We start from the raw sequence: 20,183 nt of genomic DNA on the forward strand, positions 1-20,183 counted from the left end.
TTGTCTTATTTTAAAAGCGTGCACTAGAAATAGAAAGGAGAGAATGATTGAATTCACAGTTGAGATAAAATTAAATAAATCAAAATTGACCAGTTGAGTGCTCCTTTTAAGAGTGTCAAAGAAGTTCTCTCTCTCGATCTAAATCAAACTTGATTCCTTCAAATTGTATCTGTTACACCGAAAACTTCTAATTCTCTCAAAAATAAAAAAGAAATAGAAAAAAAGTATGGTTTGTATAGAGCCTAGACTCAAAATCAAATTAAAGCCTACCTTCAAATAGCGTCGTAGAGAAATGTGGTTTCAACATTGGAAATCTTTGTTATAGCCTTAAAATATATTTTTATTTTTATTTATAAAGTTCAAAGTTCAAAAAATATCGTAGATCGAAAGATCTATGAAAAATTAAAAATCTTAAAAATTGACCGTCCAAAACTGCATTATAAATATACTATTTTCAAAATTTGAAATCTATTTTTTTCTCATATCCATGCATCTTGATGTCCGTGTTGGGATGATCAATTTGATTGTATTTGTGCATCAAAACAATCTCCTCTAGTGAAAATTTTGAGGTTTGCTCTAATTTGATTGTTTAGAGCCCCAGCTCTATATAAACTTTGCCCCCCAAAAAAAAAAAAACACACAGCAACACACGAACCAGAAACTACTAATAGTTTATTCCATCTGGGGACATACTTTCATATGCTACCCCCATCATTCCAACAAACTATTTACATAAATCAGAGCCTTCCACTGTATATGCACATTAAGGACTGAGCTTCCCTACCCTATCCATTATCATAATACAACGTCACCATCAACTAGAAGAACAAGAAAAAGACCATCAAATGGATGGATGCAAATAAGTACATTTCAAAGTCATCCAACAAATAAATTTTCTAAGGCGGCCAGTTCTTCTTCACTTGTGTGTTGAATTTGAGCCTAGTTTTCCTACGACAAATGTTCAGAAGAGCTTCGGTAAATCTCATCGGCCTGGGAGGTGGGTACATAAACCGCATCAGACAAGGAGCTATGTCTCATGCCATAGAATAAGTAGATGAATACTCCAATTATCAACCATAGTGATACACGAACCCATGTGCCCAAGCTGCAAAAAGGCATAAAACTCAGTTCTTGTGACCATACTGAACAAGATATATACACCACAAATGAATGCGTCTGTGTTTTGCAATGCACTAATACATTCATATTGAATAAAAATTGGGCGCGGTTTCTATAGAACCAAAGCTCTAAACAATCAAATTAGAGCCTACCCTCAAATAGTGTCGACAAATAATGTTTCAATATTAGAAATATTTATGCTAGTCTTAAAATATATTATCATTTTTATTTATAAAATTAAAAGCTTCAAAAATAGTGTAAATCAAGAAGATCTATAAAAACTTGAAAATCTTGAAAATTGATGATCCAAAAATGCATTATTATTTCCAAAACTCAAAATCCACTTTTTTTTCATGTCCACGAATCTTGCATCTTGATATCCAGATGATCAATTTGAGGATATTTGAGCATCAAAACAACTTTTTCCAGTGAAATTAAGCTCTAATTTGATTGTTTAGAGCCTCGGCTCTGTATAATCTTCTTCCATAAAAATATTCACATGCAGGTATATAGAGGCTAATACAATGACAAATAGCTATATATAAAACATTATACATAAGTTAAAAATGTGTGTGCGCCAACCTATGTACAGGGACTGAGTCGTTTACTGTAGCTGAGGAAAACAAATAATTATTCTACTACAACAGAAAAAACTATACATCTCTCTCTCTCTCTCTGTACGTCTAAATGCATACATCTCTCTCTCTCTCTCTCTCTCTCTCTCTCTCTCTCTACATACATATACCAACAGGATATGCTCTCTCACTCTCTCTCTCTCTCTCTGTACATATACCAACAGGATATGCTCTCTCTCTCTCTGTACATATACCAACAGGATATGCTCTCTCTCTGTGTACATATACCAACAGGATATGCTCTCCCTCTCTCTCCCTGTACATACATACATATACCAACAGTATATGCTCTCTCTCTAGACATACATACATATACCAACAGGATATGCTCTCTCTCTGTGTACATACATACATATACCAACAGGATATGCTCTCTCTATCTCTCTCTCTCTCTCACACACACCCCCACATTCATTTACTGAGAAAGTATACCATAAGACCAATTACTTATTTACTTGTGGTATAAGAAGTTCACAATCCCCTAACTGTCAGATGTGAAACTTGGTAGCAGGAGCTGTACTATTGACAGCACTAAGTCCCGGAAGATTTTTTTTCAAACTTTGTGGAGAAATGACACATCTAGCCCCGATTTCACATCTGACAGCTAAAGTTATTAGGTGGTATTACCAGAGCTAAACAACCTTATACTATACAATCTGTTATTTATTTGTGTACATGTAATCTATGTAGTCTCAGTGGGCAATTTATGAACATACTCCTATGGTGTGAAAGTTTGTTAATATCCTCCAAGATTTCTTTAATCCTACTTATCCCCTTCCTCTCCTGCAACAATTTATGAACATACTCGTATGGCGTGAAAGTTTGTTAATACCCTCTAAGATTTCTTTAATCCTTCTTATCCCCTTCCTCTCTTGCAAATCATTCTTGGAAGGAGGTGATAAAGTTCTTTGTGATGGAAATTATGAGAAACTCTAATGCATGTCTTGATACAAACCTGAGATTGATCAACAAGTACACATTAATGAGGATAGAGCAAACTGGAAGAAGCGGGACGAATGGGCACATGAAACCTGTAAACATAGGAATTTCTGGTTAAATTCTTAAGCTAAATAAATCTCTCTTCATTTCTAATTTGTATTTATAAATTAGATTAAAAGAAGGGTGTGGTTTGTATAGAGCCAAGGCTCTAAACAATCAACGTAAAGCGCACCCTCAAATAGCGTGGAGAAATGTTGTTTCAATATTAGAAATCTTTGTGATAGCCTTGAAATATATTTTTACTTTTAATTATAAAATTTAAAGCTTCAACAATAGTGCAAATCGAGCAGATCTACGAAATCTTGAAAATTGACGGTCCAAAAATGCATTATAAGATGCACTATTTCCAAAACTTGAAATCCATTTTTTTCTCACGTCCATGCATCTACATGTCGAGATGATCAATTTCAGGATATTTGGACATCTAAAAAATCTCTTCTAGTGAAATTTGTGAGGTGGGCTCTAATTTTGATTGTTTAGAGCCTCAGTTCTATATAAATTTTTTCATTAAAAAGAAATAAACTGAAAATGTGAGAAGTTTGGGGAAAGAAACTACCTCCTGAGTGGCCGAAGCTGTGCCGTCCATCATCTTGGTCAATCCACAAGAGTACAGTCAAGCCACCCAACAAAAGCATTGCTCCAACCCCACCCACGGATATCCTGATGAGGCTAATTTGCAAACCAACAGAAAATTGTTAGAAGGAAAGCAGTAGAGAGGAAAGAGAACATGGAATGTTTCACATCATTTGTTGGTGCATAAGCTCATCTCATGGCAGCTCACTAGGTATGGCAAGCTTAAAATATGGAAATCACTTAGAATCCTCATAAAAAATGCAATATAAGCTGTATATTCCAAAAGTCAAGTGATAGCAAACCTTATCTTTCCATCCCAATCAATAACTCAAAATGCCCCAGCTCCAGATCTTGATATTTAACACCAATTCACTATAACCACAGAGCTCCAGAAAAACTGCCTAAACCTCAATTTCAAACTCTTTTAACTCCAAAAAATAAGCCATAACTGAGACTAGCACCTACTCTCGGTTACGAATAGCACCTTTAACCGACCCCTAATAATTGGGATAAGGCTCAAATGATGATGATGAACTAAGACTAGCACCTTTGTTTCAGAACCAAGAAAATGGTAAGATTCTTGACAAACCCAAAGCCACAAACAAATTTTGATAGTAAGATAAACAAAAAAAGAAAAATGCTTTGAGCATCTGAACTAAGAGCTCACTCAGGCAAGAACTCAGCAGAAGCTGTAGAAGCAGCCAGTAGAACTCCAATGCAAACAGATGCTATGCTGCCTGCAGCAAGTTTTCTCCTTCTTTTGTCATTCACTTTGTCTGCAAGAACGAAACACGTATAGTTTTATAAGACCTCCAAACCGATTATGCATATAAAGGCCGCGTTTTGAAATCCATGAAGTACATTATTACAAAATGAGTGGGGGTAGCTTGGTTTATTTCTCAAACCTTTGCCACTCAAATCTTTTCTAAACCAACACAGCCTTTGTATTTCTTTTCAAAGCCAATGGAACACTGGCAGATAACCCAAATAGTAAACATTAAATAGTAACTACACAAAGGAAGTCAAACACAAGCGACAGAGGAAGTATCCAATTTTTGTGAGATATATGATACGTGTGCGGCACATATATATGTAGAAAGAACAAATTGGCATGTGAAAATGGATAAGCATAGAATTTTCAAGAGGACCAGGATTAGTAATTAATGCAGTAAATAAAAAGGGTTAGTAGTCAACAATGGGCTCTAGAGAATAATAAAGAAAAGAACAATTCAATAAAATATAGTTAACTACTATGATTGATTGATTGATTGGGAGACGTAGCAGTAATATTTACAATTACCTTCATCTTTTTCTTTCATAATAAGAGGATAGCCAAGTGACGCTTGGGCATCACCAGGATGCAGGTGACAGTCTTCTAAAGCTTTATGCTCAACAGAATCAACAGCACAACAGGTGCAAAGTGGGGGATCTTCAGGATTATTTCCATCAATTTCCTTCTTATTATATCGAAATGCAACTGAGTCTATTGAGTCCTGAAGTGACAGTGGAAGCGGTACCTCATCCGGTGGGACATACCTAAGAATTAGGATGGAAATCGCAACTACAGTGAATGCAAGAAGCGTTCCCACGCTGACCTGCATTAACCAAATTAGATCAGAAGGGTTATACCAGATCCCAGATTGAAGTACCCGAAAAAAGAAGAAAAGGACAGCGCTCTCTTTTCAGAAGAGAGCTATGAAATGCCACAGGTTCTGATATATTAAAAAGCCACAGGTTCTAGAAAACATGCAGAAACACTGAAGATCTCCCGATGACAAAAACCAGCCAGTGGTTTATGCAACTTACAACAATCCCCTGACAATCCTGAAATGGTGACCTTTCCTCCCCATGCTTGACTGTCCTAAAACTTTCTTCAAAAGACAAGGATGCCTTTCACTCTTCACTACCTTTCCACATTACTAGAATTTTAGAGGGGTCCACAACTAATTTGACCTACCAGAGGGAATTGGCCAATATTTCCCTTTGCAACTTGCCGTTTTTTGCTAGTAAGCTGGAAACTAAAAGTACATCAGTATCATTGCTGTCCCTACATTGGACGAACATCTGCTGCATATATATCATGCAGTTACATTTTAACTTCATGTTCGCTCAGGTAATCATATTAGGAGTTTTTTCTTCCCTTGCTAATTCACATTCATACCTTAGAGCCCTTAAGAAGTAATTTGAATCACCAAAATGAATCTCAGCATACATTACCTCTCATTTTCTAAATTAGCATTGCTAATTAAAAGAAAATGAGGAAGGAAATAGTAACCTACCATTCCTGCCAACTGGGAGACATCCATACACATGGCCAAGGCAGCAGCAAGGACCCCTGTAACTATGGTGCCCTTGACAGGAACTTGTGTGTGCTTGTTAACATCTGAGAACATTGGAGGTAGTAATCCATCTCTTGCCATTGCCATCAGTATACGAGGCTGGAAAAAAAAGCATAATATACATGCATCAAGTTAGATGCAAAACTGGATAAGAGCTATTTTATATATTTCAGCTGTTTCGAAAGTTCCGTTCCAACATCTAGCTCTCACTGTTGGATGATTTCAGCAGAAAGCCATAAGGTCCACAACCGAAATTCAAATTTTGCACCAATTTTTGTCTAGTTGAATTTTTTCCTCGCAAGGATATTTTTATCTATGACAGCTGAATCAGACAATTCTAGAAATCAACCAAATTTTGGATTCAGATTTCAAAAGCATACAAAATTGACTTCGTCAAAAACGTTTTCTTCCAAAAACACTCATTCGAAAAAATTATCTTGCTTAAACTCATAAATATATATACTACATTATTAAACCAAAGTTAAGAGGTAGCTAAATGTCACAAGAATAAGAAAGGTCCCTATTTATAGAGAGATTATAGGGTAGGTACCGATACGTTCCTTTATAATGAAATCCTAAACTATGTGGTTTGAAAAGCTACGCGCTTTATTATTCTATGTAACCATTTGAAAAGGTGTGTGGTTTATTGATCTCTCCCTCGAAGTGCAGCCTTTTATCTTAAGATGCCATCTTCATATATGTGTCTCCTCAGAATCGTTGTTGACACACACACATATACATACATGTAATACACATGTGCATACATACATACATATATACATGTGTGTGTGTGCGTGTATATATATATATATATATATATATATATATATATATATATATATATATATATATATATATATATATGCGTGTGATATATATATATATACATATCGACATCATCCGAGTCTTATCCCAATTATTTAGGATCAGCTACATGAATCCAATTGCGCCACCCTGCTCTATTAAGGGCCATACTCTCAGTCAGACCTTAAGTTACCATATCTTCTCATAGTTTTCATCCATGTCCTTTTGGGCCTTCCCTTTACCTTTTTAGAACTTTCCTTTTGGGCCTTCCCTTTACCTTTCCACTTGAACGAAATCGCTCCTTCTAAATGGTGTTGTATTAGGTCTACATTGCATATGACCAATCCACCTAATTCTACTTTCCCTCATCTTATCGCCTATTGAGAGCCTCCCCTAAGTTCACTCGTATGTATTCATTATGAATCCTATCCATTCTCATCTTGCCACTCATCCATCTCAACATCCTCATCTCGATATGCTTATTTTTTGACTGCTCAACATTGTGTCCCATAGAGCATGGCTGGTCTTACAGCCATCTTATAAAACTTCCCCTTTAGTTTCATTGGTATGAATGGGTGTAAATGCATCTCCTTATGCTTGTTATTCCTATAATTACTCTTGGAATGGATTTTCCCAATGTTGACCCCATGGTTATCGGTATATTGTAACTACTAGGCATTAGAAATGGATCAGTAGAACGTGTAGTGTTAAGAATCTTGAAAGAGATTCAAAAGACAAAAGTCTAACACTATATAATAATATAGCTCGAAAGTCTTAGGACAATCAATGTAAAGATTATCAAAGGAGAAATATTATTTATATGAACCATATAATCATAGTAACAACTATAGCATGTAATTCATCACCATGTAATAGTTGATGAATGGGAGTAGTTTTTGCCACTTATTCACCTAATTTATTTGTACATCCCCACAGTACCGCCATCATCATCTAAGAAATATGATAAATTTTCACCATGTACTCAACCAAATGAATATTACCTTCCCGCACACCATCCATCACCATCAAGGACAATTAATAACCTCATCATCATAGGGTTATGGTGACCATATGGATTATATAGTACATGACGAATCTCATAAAAAGCACTTAGTAATGATGTGTATGTGTGTCACAATGCGAGAAATAGAGTTTTATGAATACAATAATTACATTAACCAACTCTCCGAAAAAAAAAAAAAAAAACTAAATTGCAATCAAGAAATTAGCTCAAAATTGTAAATATTATTTGAATTTAAAAGATTATGCCAGAACGTTCAGTTGCATATCTTTTATCTTTTAACAAATTCAAAGGTAACATGCCTGAAATTCAGCTTTATTCCAATCTTTATTTTTCTTATATTTAGTCAGGCTTTGAACTTGGATATATTTTCAAATCCAATTCCCTTCATCCATAATTATTTTTACTTTCCACATAATTTACACTGTTAAAACAAAGTGTCATCTCTTACCAAAATTTTCATATTATTGAATTGCTTGCTTTTCTAATTATCATAAGCCGTTTGCTAAATCTTATGAAGTCTAGAGTACAGATTGTTGTAATATTAAAAATGTGATAGAAATAATAATGTTGATGATAGAATAATATATATGTATTACTGTAATATTAACGATATAACAATTTATATGTAATATTGTAATAAATATTATAATACTTACAAAAAATACTTACAATCCTAAGCAAATATTATGAAAATCTTATAATTATATCGATCTAATTATGTAATTATATATCAATAGTACTAAAATTATCAATATTATAATGGATGCAGTTTCTATACGGCCTAGGCCTTATGAAACAAAGCAACGCCACACCTCATATCCTTGTCTGGAAAGCATTTTGGGCATCGGGAAATCTCCACGATGGCTCTAAAATCAATTTCCAACATCAATATGAAATTAGAAGCTCAAAAGATAGTACAAATCTTGTGGATCTGTGAACAAATCTTGTGGATCTGTGAACACTTAATTTTAGGGCGAAATGGACAGTCTAAATATTGTATTACTATATATACAATTTTTAGAGCTTTAAATCTTTTGTTTTCACAACCATAATGGTCAAGGCCGGGATGATCCATAGAAGGTTTTCCAATGCCAAAACTGCAATTTTCGGTGAGTTTTGAGGTGAGGCTTTACTTATTTTCATAGGGCTGCAGTACTATCAAACCATTTTCCTATTATAATTATATACAGAATTGTAATAATAAATATTAAAAATGCTAATTATTTAAGTCTATAACTAATTAATACATTTGTAAATCATATCAATATCATCTCTAATTTACTTCATTTGTTATGATTTTTTAAATATCACAAATAATTTATCATATTAAACTAATGGACATGCAATGTAACAACACACTGATATGCAATAAGCGATCACATAAATAATCACATGATTTGCCAATGGGAGAGTGCATAGATATGCAATGACATTAGAAGAATAACAAATTATTCATAGTGGAAAAGCAAGCAATAACTTTTATTTATAGAATGTTATGTGCTTTGAGGAAATATTGTCCACATTTAAATAGAGGTTGAATAAAAGTGTAAGTATATTCAAACCAAATAAGGACAATGAATCAATTTTATAGTTCATCTATGTACATTAGGCTTCCTTTTGTCTTTTGTTGTTACGGAATATCAGATATGCTTGTAACCATGTACTTCACTACTGCTTGATTGTAAAAAATATTTAGTGAGGCCCATACTTTCAAAATTCTCTATTTTTGCATGGCATGTTGTGCAACATCAACAATATTTCCAAGTAGAATGTTAAATATATGCATTAAAAAGTAATTGACTTTAAGTAGTAAAATAAATTTGAGAAAAAGATGCATTTGGAACAGTAAACTAGGTGGTGCGGAAGATACTACGAAACGCCTATAGGCAAAAATGAACAGTAATTTCGCCTACCCACATCACCGTCCAAAGTTCATCGCACATTCACGACTGTCCGGTAGTATTTCATTTTTTATTTTTTTCTACAAATCGGAATGACCTGAAATTTGGGCGTGTGTTCATAAAAAATAAGCTCATCTACGAAAAATATAAAAAAAAATATTTTACATGAAAAAAATTGACCAAAATACCCCCAAAATGTTTTGGGATGTTTTGGTCAATATTGTTTTTGCGAATTATTTTTTTTATATTTTTATTAGGTGCACCTCACTAAAGTGTACATACGCTCCAAATTTCAGGTCATTCCAATTCGTAGAAAAAAAAAATGAAAAATGAAACAATATCGGGCAATCATGACCGTGCGATGAACTTTGAACGGAGATGAGGGTAGGCGAAATCACTGTTCATTTTTGCCTATAGGCGTTGGGAAGACTTTTCCATGTGGTGCAGTGGTGCTTATACTTTTTGTTGAAGGTTGTAAAGCTCTTCCACCGTCGTACCTAATAAATGCACTATGCCTTTACTGAAGAAAGTTATTTTTAACTCCGTCGTATCATCTATTGGATGACATTTAAGACAATACCTGTAGAAGCTTTTGTGATATGTGAAATGTTTAGATATTATATATAATATTAAGAAATATAAGTTTGGTTTATGACTAAGTTACATGAGGCCAGTATCCCCACATCATCTGAAACGCATATTGAGCTATGGTATTTTGTTTCTTCGATTAGTAAGTTTTTTTTTAAGCATTTCAATAATCTCCTATACCATATTTCATTGTCGACATGAAGTATTGTTGTTTCAAGTTGTGAAAAAAAAGCATTTCACCAACATATACTTTGATAACATGATATTAGTCTATGTAGAAATTAGTAAATGATAGAGTAATCCATTTTGAGTTCATACCTTTTGAAGCTCAACAAATTGCATATTCGAAATCTCTTTTATTTTCTTTGTTCGTGACATTTTTTCTCTTTTTTGAGAGGATGGTGGTGTTGTCAATTAGGGTATACCATTTGCTCCATATATTTCAAACCTGAATTCGATGAATTATGGACTTGATTAAATTTTACATGTTTAGTCATATGATACCAATACTTCCTTCAAATGATTCAATTTATCCAATAAAATGCAAGAGGAGACAATTTTCAATTCACCTCGCATTTGCCATGACAATCAACACAACTCAAGGACAAGCAACCCCCTTCGTTCGAATTTTTTTAGAGTATTATGTCTTCGCTTATGGGGAACTATATGTTGCATTCTCCAGGGGTACAACAGACAAAACACAAGTGTTTTTTTGAAAAAAAAATTATCTTTTCTGTGTACTGAAAATATCGGATGTCTGCTAAGAGACCACAAAAGTGTTTATTAAGGAATATTCATTACAAATAGGAAATTTCACAAAGAATATCGTATATAAAGAAATTTACAATAAACCATAGCTTCCCAGTAAAAAGACATGTTATTGACCTAAAATAATTGAAGCTTTTATGCTACAACTAAAAGTAACATCCTTTTTTGTATTAATAGAATTTCTTAGTTCAGATTACAAGATGGAAGGTCGAGAGATACCCATTCAGTCACGTATTCGAGTAAAACAAACATGATCATATAAAAGGTCGATTGTTAATTGTAAGGACAAAGACAAAACAACTTGCCAACAGAGATGAATAAACAAAATAAATGCAAACATGATCATGAGGCTACTCTTTATAGATAGGGAGGTACCCCACACAAAATAAATGCACATCCTTTATCTACATTATTTACTGCAGTAAATTCTCAATTCATTAATTTTTGTTCTTAACGTACTTAATGGTTCACAGAGAGTAGAAATTGAAGGAATTATATATAATAATAACTTTGACCATTTCACATCTACACTCAAGGAGAGATCAGTGTACAAAATAAATGAAATTGTGTTCCAAGAGAGCAAAGTGAATATCAAGTGTTACCAAATGAATATGAATTCATTGTAACTCATCGCACCAAATTCCAAGAAGAAATAAATACAGCCACCCAATTTCACATCCAGCGGTCAAGATTAATTGTGACCACCTTGTACAAAAGGCCAAAGGTCCCTTTATATACTTTCCGAAAAGATATTCATCTGGCATTTCTAAAGTGGAACCCAAATTTTCAAATCGAGAAAATCCTCCTATAGATCCCGAGGGACTAAATTGATTTTTTTTCCTATCATGGGAGAATGGTGTGCACGCCCTCATGCAAAATAATCTTAACAGGAAAAATTACTGAAGATGATGCCAGAAGGATGGAACCAATATCCTTTATTATCAATCACTTGTATGCAGAGTACATACAACTCCAAATTGAGTAGGGTGACCAAGCAAATGTGATTCATTCTATGGATTATGTCTAATTGTCTCTCTGGGGTGTATTGGAATACAAACAAATAATGACATTGACTAAATCATTGAAGCAAAATATTTGTATCATTACTACTAATTGCAGAAACGCGGGAAGAATATAACCCTACTAGGACACCACACTAATATCTAGAGGTCATCATTATGACCATGCATCACCTCTAACCTAGTATTTTGTGAACGCATAAGCCATAGGTTAGACATATCACTTGTTCATAAAAAATGAGCTAAATAACAAATCCGAAGACATGCAGTAGGCACTTAGTTGAATGCATGAGGTCAAAATTAGAAACATTGACTGTTATTAGTTCAAGAATATTCGATATTAGTGCAGTAACTCTCCCTCACATTTCTAACAATGGGAATTTATCACATAAAATGCTGAAATCGATCTCATACTACCAAAGTATAGGCCAGTTTTAGTTAAATGTATATTGCCTAGATAAATAAGTTGTTTTCCATGTATCTTTTTGGTTATCATAATGAAAAGCAAGCCTACCAATTATACATATTTTCTCCAAAATAAGGATTAACAATTCCTAAAATGGAAGTGCCACTCCCAATAACATATGAAACAATCAATCATAGTCAAGCGATTAGGACATCATATATGATATTCCCAACATATCTAAATGATTTGCGATGTACCTGAGGAAGGATCGAGCCCATCAAATTTGCACAAAGAGCAGTAACTGCCCCAGCAGTGATAATGTATCTGTAAAAGAAGCGCCAAGAGAAGTACAACTAAATGCCATCAAATAATACCCAACCAAGAAAACAGGCATAACAGACGTATGCTCAACAAGCTTGCAAAAGAACATGCAAAAACAATGAAAAGATAAAAAATATAAAAAACAAATGATTCATTAAATTTTGATTTTTTACTTACGATGCCCATTGCATCCCTTGACTAGCAAATGCAGAAGATATTGGTGTGTCTGGGTCCATAGCATAATATGGTACAAGACCAACAATAACAGCAGATACCAACATATACAAAACACAGCATATGGCCAATGCAAGCCCTATGCCCAAAGGCAAATCACGCTGAGGATTCTTCACCTGTGACAAGGAAGAATGAGATATAGATGAAGTAAGTACTGAATAGCCGAAAGATATTATGTTCCTGTGGGAGTATACTATGCATTTACTCCCTCATGTAAAACCCAATCTAGGATTAACTTTAGGATCTCAAATTCTGGGTATGTAACATCTTCTACCCATAGACTAATCTCAAAAGAAAAAAAAAAAATCAAATTGCACTCTCTATGGGCTTGAGAAAGTAAAACAAATTGTCTCAAGATTGAACAGAGGCCGTCCAGTTTTTGGAGGGTGAGATGTAGTATTAGAAAACTCAAGATTCAAAGTTTTGTCTTTTGAAAATAATCATCTAGTAATTCTTAGGTGGTTCCCAGAACTTCAGATTAAAAGCATTCTCCCAAATAGGTTTTGTAACCAGGGCAGTATCCAAGGATAATGTTCTCTTCTATATATGCCAAGAAATGAGGCTCACAAAATACAGTGAACTAGCAAATTGAGAAAGAAATAAGAATGAAGTAGTTAGAAAGGCCAAAAGAAACAAAAGGGGAATTAAAAATCAAAGGCAAGGGACATCAAAATCTGGAGAGCCGTTGGTTTCTTGCCCACAGACATTTCACTTGTCATATAGTACTTTCTTGGCTTCAAATCGGAAGGTGAAACCAAGGAATCATATCATTCATGTATGCGCACATGCATACAGTTAGGCACCCACAGACCCACAATGATGAACCCAACAAATACTCTATTGTTAAGTTACAAACAACTCCTAATTGCATATTCTTTTTCTTACACTCAATCCAAAAGAGTGTACACAATACAATAATGTGCCGAAAACTGTTATTTCCTACCTCCTCAGCAGCACTTGCAACTGTATCAAAGCCTATATATGAAAAGAAAACAGTTGCAGATCCGGCAAGCATCCCATTAAATCCGAAGGGGAAGTATCTGTAGATAGCAGTAGATGGATTAGTAATTCCTTGATTTGCAAAATAACAACATTAATCAAAAGGGCATTTGACAGAAGTAGCTAAAAAAGAAGAGATTTCTTTTTTAAGAGTGAGAATCTGGGATCCCAGGAGTGTAGAGAAAAAATTTCTTTTCAATCCTTAATGGGAAACTATGGACCATAGTTATACACAAAGAAGTGAGTAGGGCCTAGGAAGACCTCAATAAAATGATTGGTACTGAGGAATCTAGAAAAGGTTCAAGAACCAATGCTTCTTCACGGGGGATCTATGTCAATTCTTTCTCCAGATCTCAAGGAAGGGGGTTAATTTCATCCGATGGGCTAGTGAGACTTAACCTATTCAAGATTGATGTGAATGCTTGGGAAAAGATCCATGATAAAGCCAGTGCTTTGAAATTTTCATTTCAACATTTAACATAGAGCCAACAAGGTTGCTGATTCATTTGTCTGCAATGGTGTTGGCTAAGTCTAAAAATTGAGGGTCTGGCATTCTCTGGGTTGTAACTTTTTTGTGCGCTGTGCTATTGTAAGATCATTTTCATGCTACTCACTAGCACATCAAATTTTATTATCAGAAAGAAAACCCTACAAATTGAATTTTATTTTCTAAAATAAATCATAATATCAAAATCCTGAAGTGACTGATAGTTCCAAAAAAAAATCACTTTTTCACTTCCTGAATGCCCAACGACAATTATCCTGAACTTCAGTTGCCCCCTCTTCCCCACAGCCCTGGTAGAGCTCTTGAAAGTGAGCTGGTCATTATCCAAATATTTTTTGCAAAGTGAGAAGGACAAGAACCAGTTCCAAAAGTCTAGGTAGGTCTTGGTCTTTTCAATGAAACATGGTAAGTTCAAATCAAACTAGTCCCACATGTTCAGGTCACACAATCATCATATCAAAAAGCAACTTAGAGAAAACAGTCGCCTTAACAATTTCTTCTTTTTTAAAAAAAAAAAATACAAAACATGTGTCTACAGCGAGAGCGTTAACTCACCCGCTAGGAAGGGAATATCCCACCCATCCATTACGGAAACCGAGATAGCCACCGGCAATGATCACAAAAACCATGATGCAAACATTTGCTGTCGTGACCACAGCTTGTGCGAATGAACTCTGCAAAGACATAGCATTCATGAACTGAACAAGATAAAGAATAGCAGCATACAACAATAAGAACTCACAAAAAGGTCACATACTTCCTTACCTCCTTGATTCCCACACATAGGAGCCCAGTTACGACAAGTACAAGAAAAGCAGCACAAGGGTCAAGAATGATGTCAGTCCCAGGGAGGCTTACACGAGCCAAAAAAGCAGGCAAACTGTCCTCCCCTCCAAAAAAAAAGGCCTGAAACATCAGAATCATAGGTAAACAAAAGAATGAAAATTAAACCTGTAATTCTGGAACATAACATAAATCTATATAGAAAGAAAAACATATTTAACCAAAATATTAAATAAACGAGAGAGAAAGTAAAGACATGTAAGATGTAATTTTTAAAGAGGACTCAGAAAAATCAGAATTGATTACAGACAGATGTATTGAAGTAATCCCATACAACAATGTTCCCTAATACTTAAATCATGCATTAGAGATCCATCAAAGGACTCATGAGTAAGCAAGACTATATAGATAGATGGTATTCAAGATTTAGTGTGATGCATCTTCTTGTCCCCCACCCCCCAAGTGTGACGGATCCTCATGTCACTTGGTAATAAAGATTCACGACAATCTTAAAGTGTTAAGATAAAGAGAGTGACGAAATGAAGTTCTAACCTACCAGATTTGGAGATATGCCACGAACCACACATGAGCCACCAATAGTATACTCCAATATAAGAGCCCAACCAATTATCCAAGCAATACTGAGAAAAAAAATTTCCATTTGCCAAAATCAGAAACTTCAGATAGAAATAATGATTATTCAACAAAGGAAACAAGAATGGTCCCTCATTTAGGTATACAATAGTGCAACTAGACGTAATCAATTTACTAAAGATGACCCATCAAAATAAAAAAATACTAGTGAAAATAATGGCAATCAATATAAAAATCCAATAGAAATGATTGTACAACCAACAAATAATGGCAATCATTATAAAAATACAATAGAAATGATCGTACAACCAACAACAATAATAAGATATACATGAAAATAAATAAGAATCATAATGTTTGCCTAAGATCTTATATTTGTTCTCAGAAGACAAAAGGCTTATGCACATTTTGAAATTTTGGTTAGGGACTCTGCTCCCCTCACCTGACCTATCATTCCTTTCCTTTCTTTTACTTGTAACTCTGTTCCCATTTTTATTTTACAGGTCATGTCCCATGGTCCAACTCTTGGTTGTAAATTAACGCAACCATCATACTGCCTACCAACCATGCCTCCCAACCAAAGCAAACCATAATAACCTCAGAAAGTATAATGCTATTCTTCAATAGACCACCTAAGAAAACATGAAGCATGCAAGAGAAAAAACGTATGCATATCCACTTTTTTTTTTTCATCATGCTTTTCCATTATTACACGAACTCTCAGGATTAAAATAACTTACAGGTAGAGAAAGCACATAAATTTGGAAATAGTCCATAATTGATTATATATTACCCTTCTCCGACACAAATGTACGAATAATGGTAGGCACTCCCAGCAGATGGGCATCGACTAGCAAGCTCTGCATAACAAAATGCAGAAAGGGCAGATGCTATTCCAGCTATCAAGAATGATATGGTAAGTGCTGGTCCTGTGTGTTCTCTAGCAACTGTCCCCACAAGAACATATACTCCAGCTCCAATTGTTGACCCAACACCTAATGGGATAAATCAACATGTTAAAGGAAAGAAGAAATTTCCATCAGAGTGCGTGTGTGTGTTGGCTGTGACATATATTTGCACATGAAAAGCTGCAGATATTGGCCTAAAGATTTAAATAAAATTGATACAAGTTACACATTATGCATATTCAGCACCCTTGTATCCATGCCTGATAACAATGGCACAGCAAGGAACAAATTAATACAAAGTAATTCCAGTATTTCCCAAGCTTTAAACCTTCAAAAGAAGATCAATACCAAAATCAACAATAATTTGTCGAATACATTAATGCAAGAATCTAGTTCTCATACATTGGGGAGGGGGGGAAGAGAATAAAACTCGAAATCAACTATGCCACCCCATCTCTAATGGCAGGAAAACCCATTTTATAACAGCAAAAGCTAGTTGATATAATAATTTACCGTGAGAGAAAAATTTATTAAAATTTCAGAAAAAATTGCAATAATAGAAAATAAAATAGAACAGTACAATTATGGTAAGTGGTGATAGCACAGAGAAGGAATAATAACAACTGAAAACCATCAAAGTTAATATCTGGTAAACTTCAAGGACTTGAAAGTTCTAAAAACTCAACCTTAAAAAACAGTTCCAAACCTGGGAAATTTCTCAGAAAGGAGCAGCAAAGCAGTGATGAACACCTAACAATTTGCAAATAGAATTATTTCCACAGACACAAACAAGACACAAAATTTCCGAACCGCACATCAACACATAAAAACTATATCATAAAAGAATTCAAAGTCGAGGCCAGAAACCCAGAATTCAGACCCAAAAAAACAATTTCAACTAATTGGTGTAAAAGAAAAAGAAATAGGAACCAATTGTAAAACAAATTTCAAATAAATGAGAAAAATAGAAAAACGTAAGAAAATGGACACATTTTATAACAGCAAAAGCCAGTTGATATAACTATTTACTGTGAGAGAAAAATATATTAAAATTTCCGAAAAATTTGGAATAATAGAAAATAAAATAGAACAGTACAGTTATGGTAAGTGGTGACAGCACAGAGAAGGAATAACAACAACTGAAAACCATCATAGTTAATATCTGGCAACCTTCGGGGACTTGAAAGCTTCAAAAACTCAACCTTAAAAAACAGTTCCAAACCTGGGAAATTTCTCAGAAAGGAGCAGCAAAGCAGTGATAAACACCTAACAATTTGCAAATAGAATTATTTCCACATACGCAAACAAGACACAAAATTCCCGAACCTCACATCAACACATAAAAACTATATCAGAAAATAATTCAAAATTGAACCCAGAAACCCATAATTCAGACCCAAAAAAACAATTTCAACTAATTGGTGTAAAAGAAAAAGAAACAGGAACCAATTGTAAAACAAAATTCAAATAAATGAGAAAAATAGAAAAACATAAGAAAATGTACAAGTAAAATTACCCAAAAAAAAACAAAAAAACAAAAAATGAGATTTAGAAAAAAGAAGAAGGAAAAAGGTGGGAACTTTGAAGCTTACCTAGGGCAATCAACTGAAGAATAGACAATTCCTTAGCTAACTGTGTACCCTCTGGTTTATTATTAGCAGAATCAACTTGCTTTCTCCTTATAAGGCTCTGAAAGCCCCATGAAAACGAACCAGAAGAAGAAGGCGATGATCCAGCGTTCTGAACATCGACTAATCCCATCCAAACACAGCGATTTTTAGGGCAAACTAGGGATTCAATTATGCGAAGCCTGATCAGGACGGATTTTTGTTTTTTACTTTTACGTTTAATATTTGAAACAGGGAGCGGGCAAAGGAAACCAAACCCAAGAGAACGTATTTCCGCTCCGTTTAACGTACGGAGAGTCCCCTGCCCGCTTCCCTACAGAGGGGCAGAGACAAGTCCGCCCGCTCTTATAAAAGCGTGAGAAACGCGTTAGAGAGAGAGAGACAGCGCGTTGGAGTAATTTTGAATAGATTGAAGAGAGAGAGCTAATAAGCAAGAAAATAAGGGTACTGGAGTGAAGATGTAAATGCATATGAGTATACAAGAGGAGATTTTATACTAATTAGATCATTTATTTTTAGGAAAAAATATTAAAAACGTCACAAGGAGAAAATGAATAGTATGTTGTCCAATAGAGCAGTTGTGGTTTTGCCGAAAAAATCTCAACAACTCTTGTAGATCCCTTGATGTTTCCCGAATTTTTTGCGTGAAAATTTGATCGTACCATAATGGGCATGTCTGATGCGATCAATTTATCCACATCGTTCGAAAAAAATCATACAGCATGAACCTTGTGGGTGAAAACAATGTTCGTTTTTGTCTATAAACATTGCGTCTACTTTTAGTATAGAAAGTTCACAATCACTCACAATGAATTTATACATGAGAACTATTAATAGTTGTAACTTCCCTTTGCCAAAAATAAATGGTCTTATTTCGTACTTCCTCGCGTAAGAGAGACGCCCTAAATAAAGAAACAGAGCCCTAGAGAGAGAAAGAAAGGAAGGTTGAAGAGATATGCAAAAGGTGAGGAGATAAATGTGCAATGGTAGATGTAGAAACAGATATAAAGGAGTAAGATAGGGGGTGGTCGCCCAAGCCCATCCCAATCCAGCCCCATGCTCTTATTTTTTGGGTAAGGGTTATCACCCCCAAATCAATAAAATGTAAAAGGGGCTGAAATCGTGGTGGTAGCACTCCTATATTATAATCACATAACACTTTTACAAAACTAACTCTTAAACTATTTGAAAAAAAAAGTACGGTGATTACCTCTTTTATTGAATTACCTAAACAAAATATACACGTAACATGAGCTACCGCAAAAAGTACACGACTGTACACACTATGGATGGGGTCAAATAGAGGGGATTATCTACAAAACAAAATATATATATATTTATTTTGGATACTTGGAGGTCACAATTAGTTATATGGTTTGGTGTGAATCACGAAGTCCAATAATTATTATTTTTTATATCTATTCAATAACACTCTTGTAACCATCTATTTTGAAATTTAAAAGACAAAAATTATTGATGACCTTTATGTACAAAAGATAAATGATCTATTTGTAGATAATCCTTAAATAGAGTAAACGCAAAGAAAATAGGGAGATGAGACGGGTTAAATAAGGGATTGTCTATAAAGATTTCATTTATCTTTTATATATAGAGATTGCAATTATTCTCAATATCAAATTGGATAGTTTGAAGTGAGCCATTAGGTCTGAAAAAAAAAATTAACCTTCATATCTATCCAACAAACTACTCATTTAAAATTTTAAAAAATAATAATGATTATGATCTTTTACGTACCAATAAAATAAAAAATCTTTTTATAAACAATCCCGTCTGAAGAGGGAACAACGTAGGGTAAAAAGATGGAACATAATTTGCCACACCTCTTTATCAAAGCTCCCAAAACATATCTCTCTTCTCCTAAAACTTTGAGCCTTTCAACGTTTTGATATTAATTTACAAGAGAGGAAATACATCATGATCCATGCAGTCACATTCAATGACGTATTTGCTTGCTTTTAAAAGCCAATTAGGAAAACAATAGTGTTCAATAGTGTCATGATTGGGGGTTTTAAAAC

The 20,183-nt window shown here is 34.4% G+C and overlaps 1 protein-coding gene across 6 annotated transcripts; it reads right to left on the bottom strand.

Annotated features, from left to right (window-relative positions):
• Positions 1–652: 652 nt before the first annotated feature.
• Positions 653–18,461, bottom strand: LOC18421521 (cationic amino acid transporter 2, vacuolar). Of its 6 annotated transcripts, none has more exons than XR_016052034.1 (14): positions 18,112–18,461; positions 16,405–16,606; positions 15,574–15,658; positions 15,000–15,140; positions 14,790–14,908; positions 13,674–13,770; positions 12,674–12,846; positions 12,433–12,499; positions 5,606–5,764; positions 4,627–4,921; positions 3,629–4,102; positions 3,310–3,422; positions 2,710–2,785; positions 653–1,105 (listed from the first exon to the last, which is right to left on the bottom strand). XR_016052034.1 is itself a non-coding variant. In XM_006826267.4 (14 exons), exons 1-14 carry the CDS (start codon positions 18,278–18,280, stop codon positions 949–951), a joined length of 1,962 nt encoding a protein of 653 aa, XP_006826330.1. In that variant the 5' UTR covers positions 18,281–18,461; the 3' UTR covers positions 653–948. The 6 variants fall into 6 exon arrangements, 2 of the variants coding, with proteins under 2 accessions (XP_006826330.1, XP_011624287.1); XM_006826267.4 differs by having other exon boundaries at positions 3,994–4,102; XR_016052035.1 differs by lacking the exon at positions 5,606–5,764.
• Between the last annotated feature and the right edge of the window lie 1,722 nt (positions 18,462–20,183).

Source organism: Amborella trichopoda, chromosome 3, assembly GCF_054954075.1.
Source record: "Amborella trichopoda isolate Santa Cruz 75 chromosome 3, AtrichopodaSantaCruz75HAP2 v2.0, whole genome shotgun sequence".
Taxonomy (NCBI): domain Eukaryota; kingdom Viridiplantae; phylum Streptophyta; class Magnoliopsida; order Amborellales; family Amborellaceae; genus Amborella; species Amborella trichopoda.

Bases quoted from the DNA above. Each gene is read 5' to 3' on its own strand.
- LOC18421521 (XM_006826267.4), bottom strand. From the start codon at position 18,280: ATGGGATTAGTCGATGTTCAGAACGCTGGATCATCGCCTTCTTCTTCT. The intron at 3,423-3,993 runs GTGAGCTCTTAG...TTTGCAAATTAG, and splicing joins TCTGCTGAGTTCTTGCCTGA to CCTCATCAGGATATCCGTGG. The intron at 1,106-2,709 runs GTTTGTATCAAG...GCCTTTTTGCAG, and splicing joins TACTTGTTGATCAATCTCAG to CTTGGGCACATGGGTTCGTG.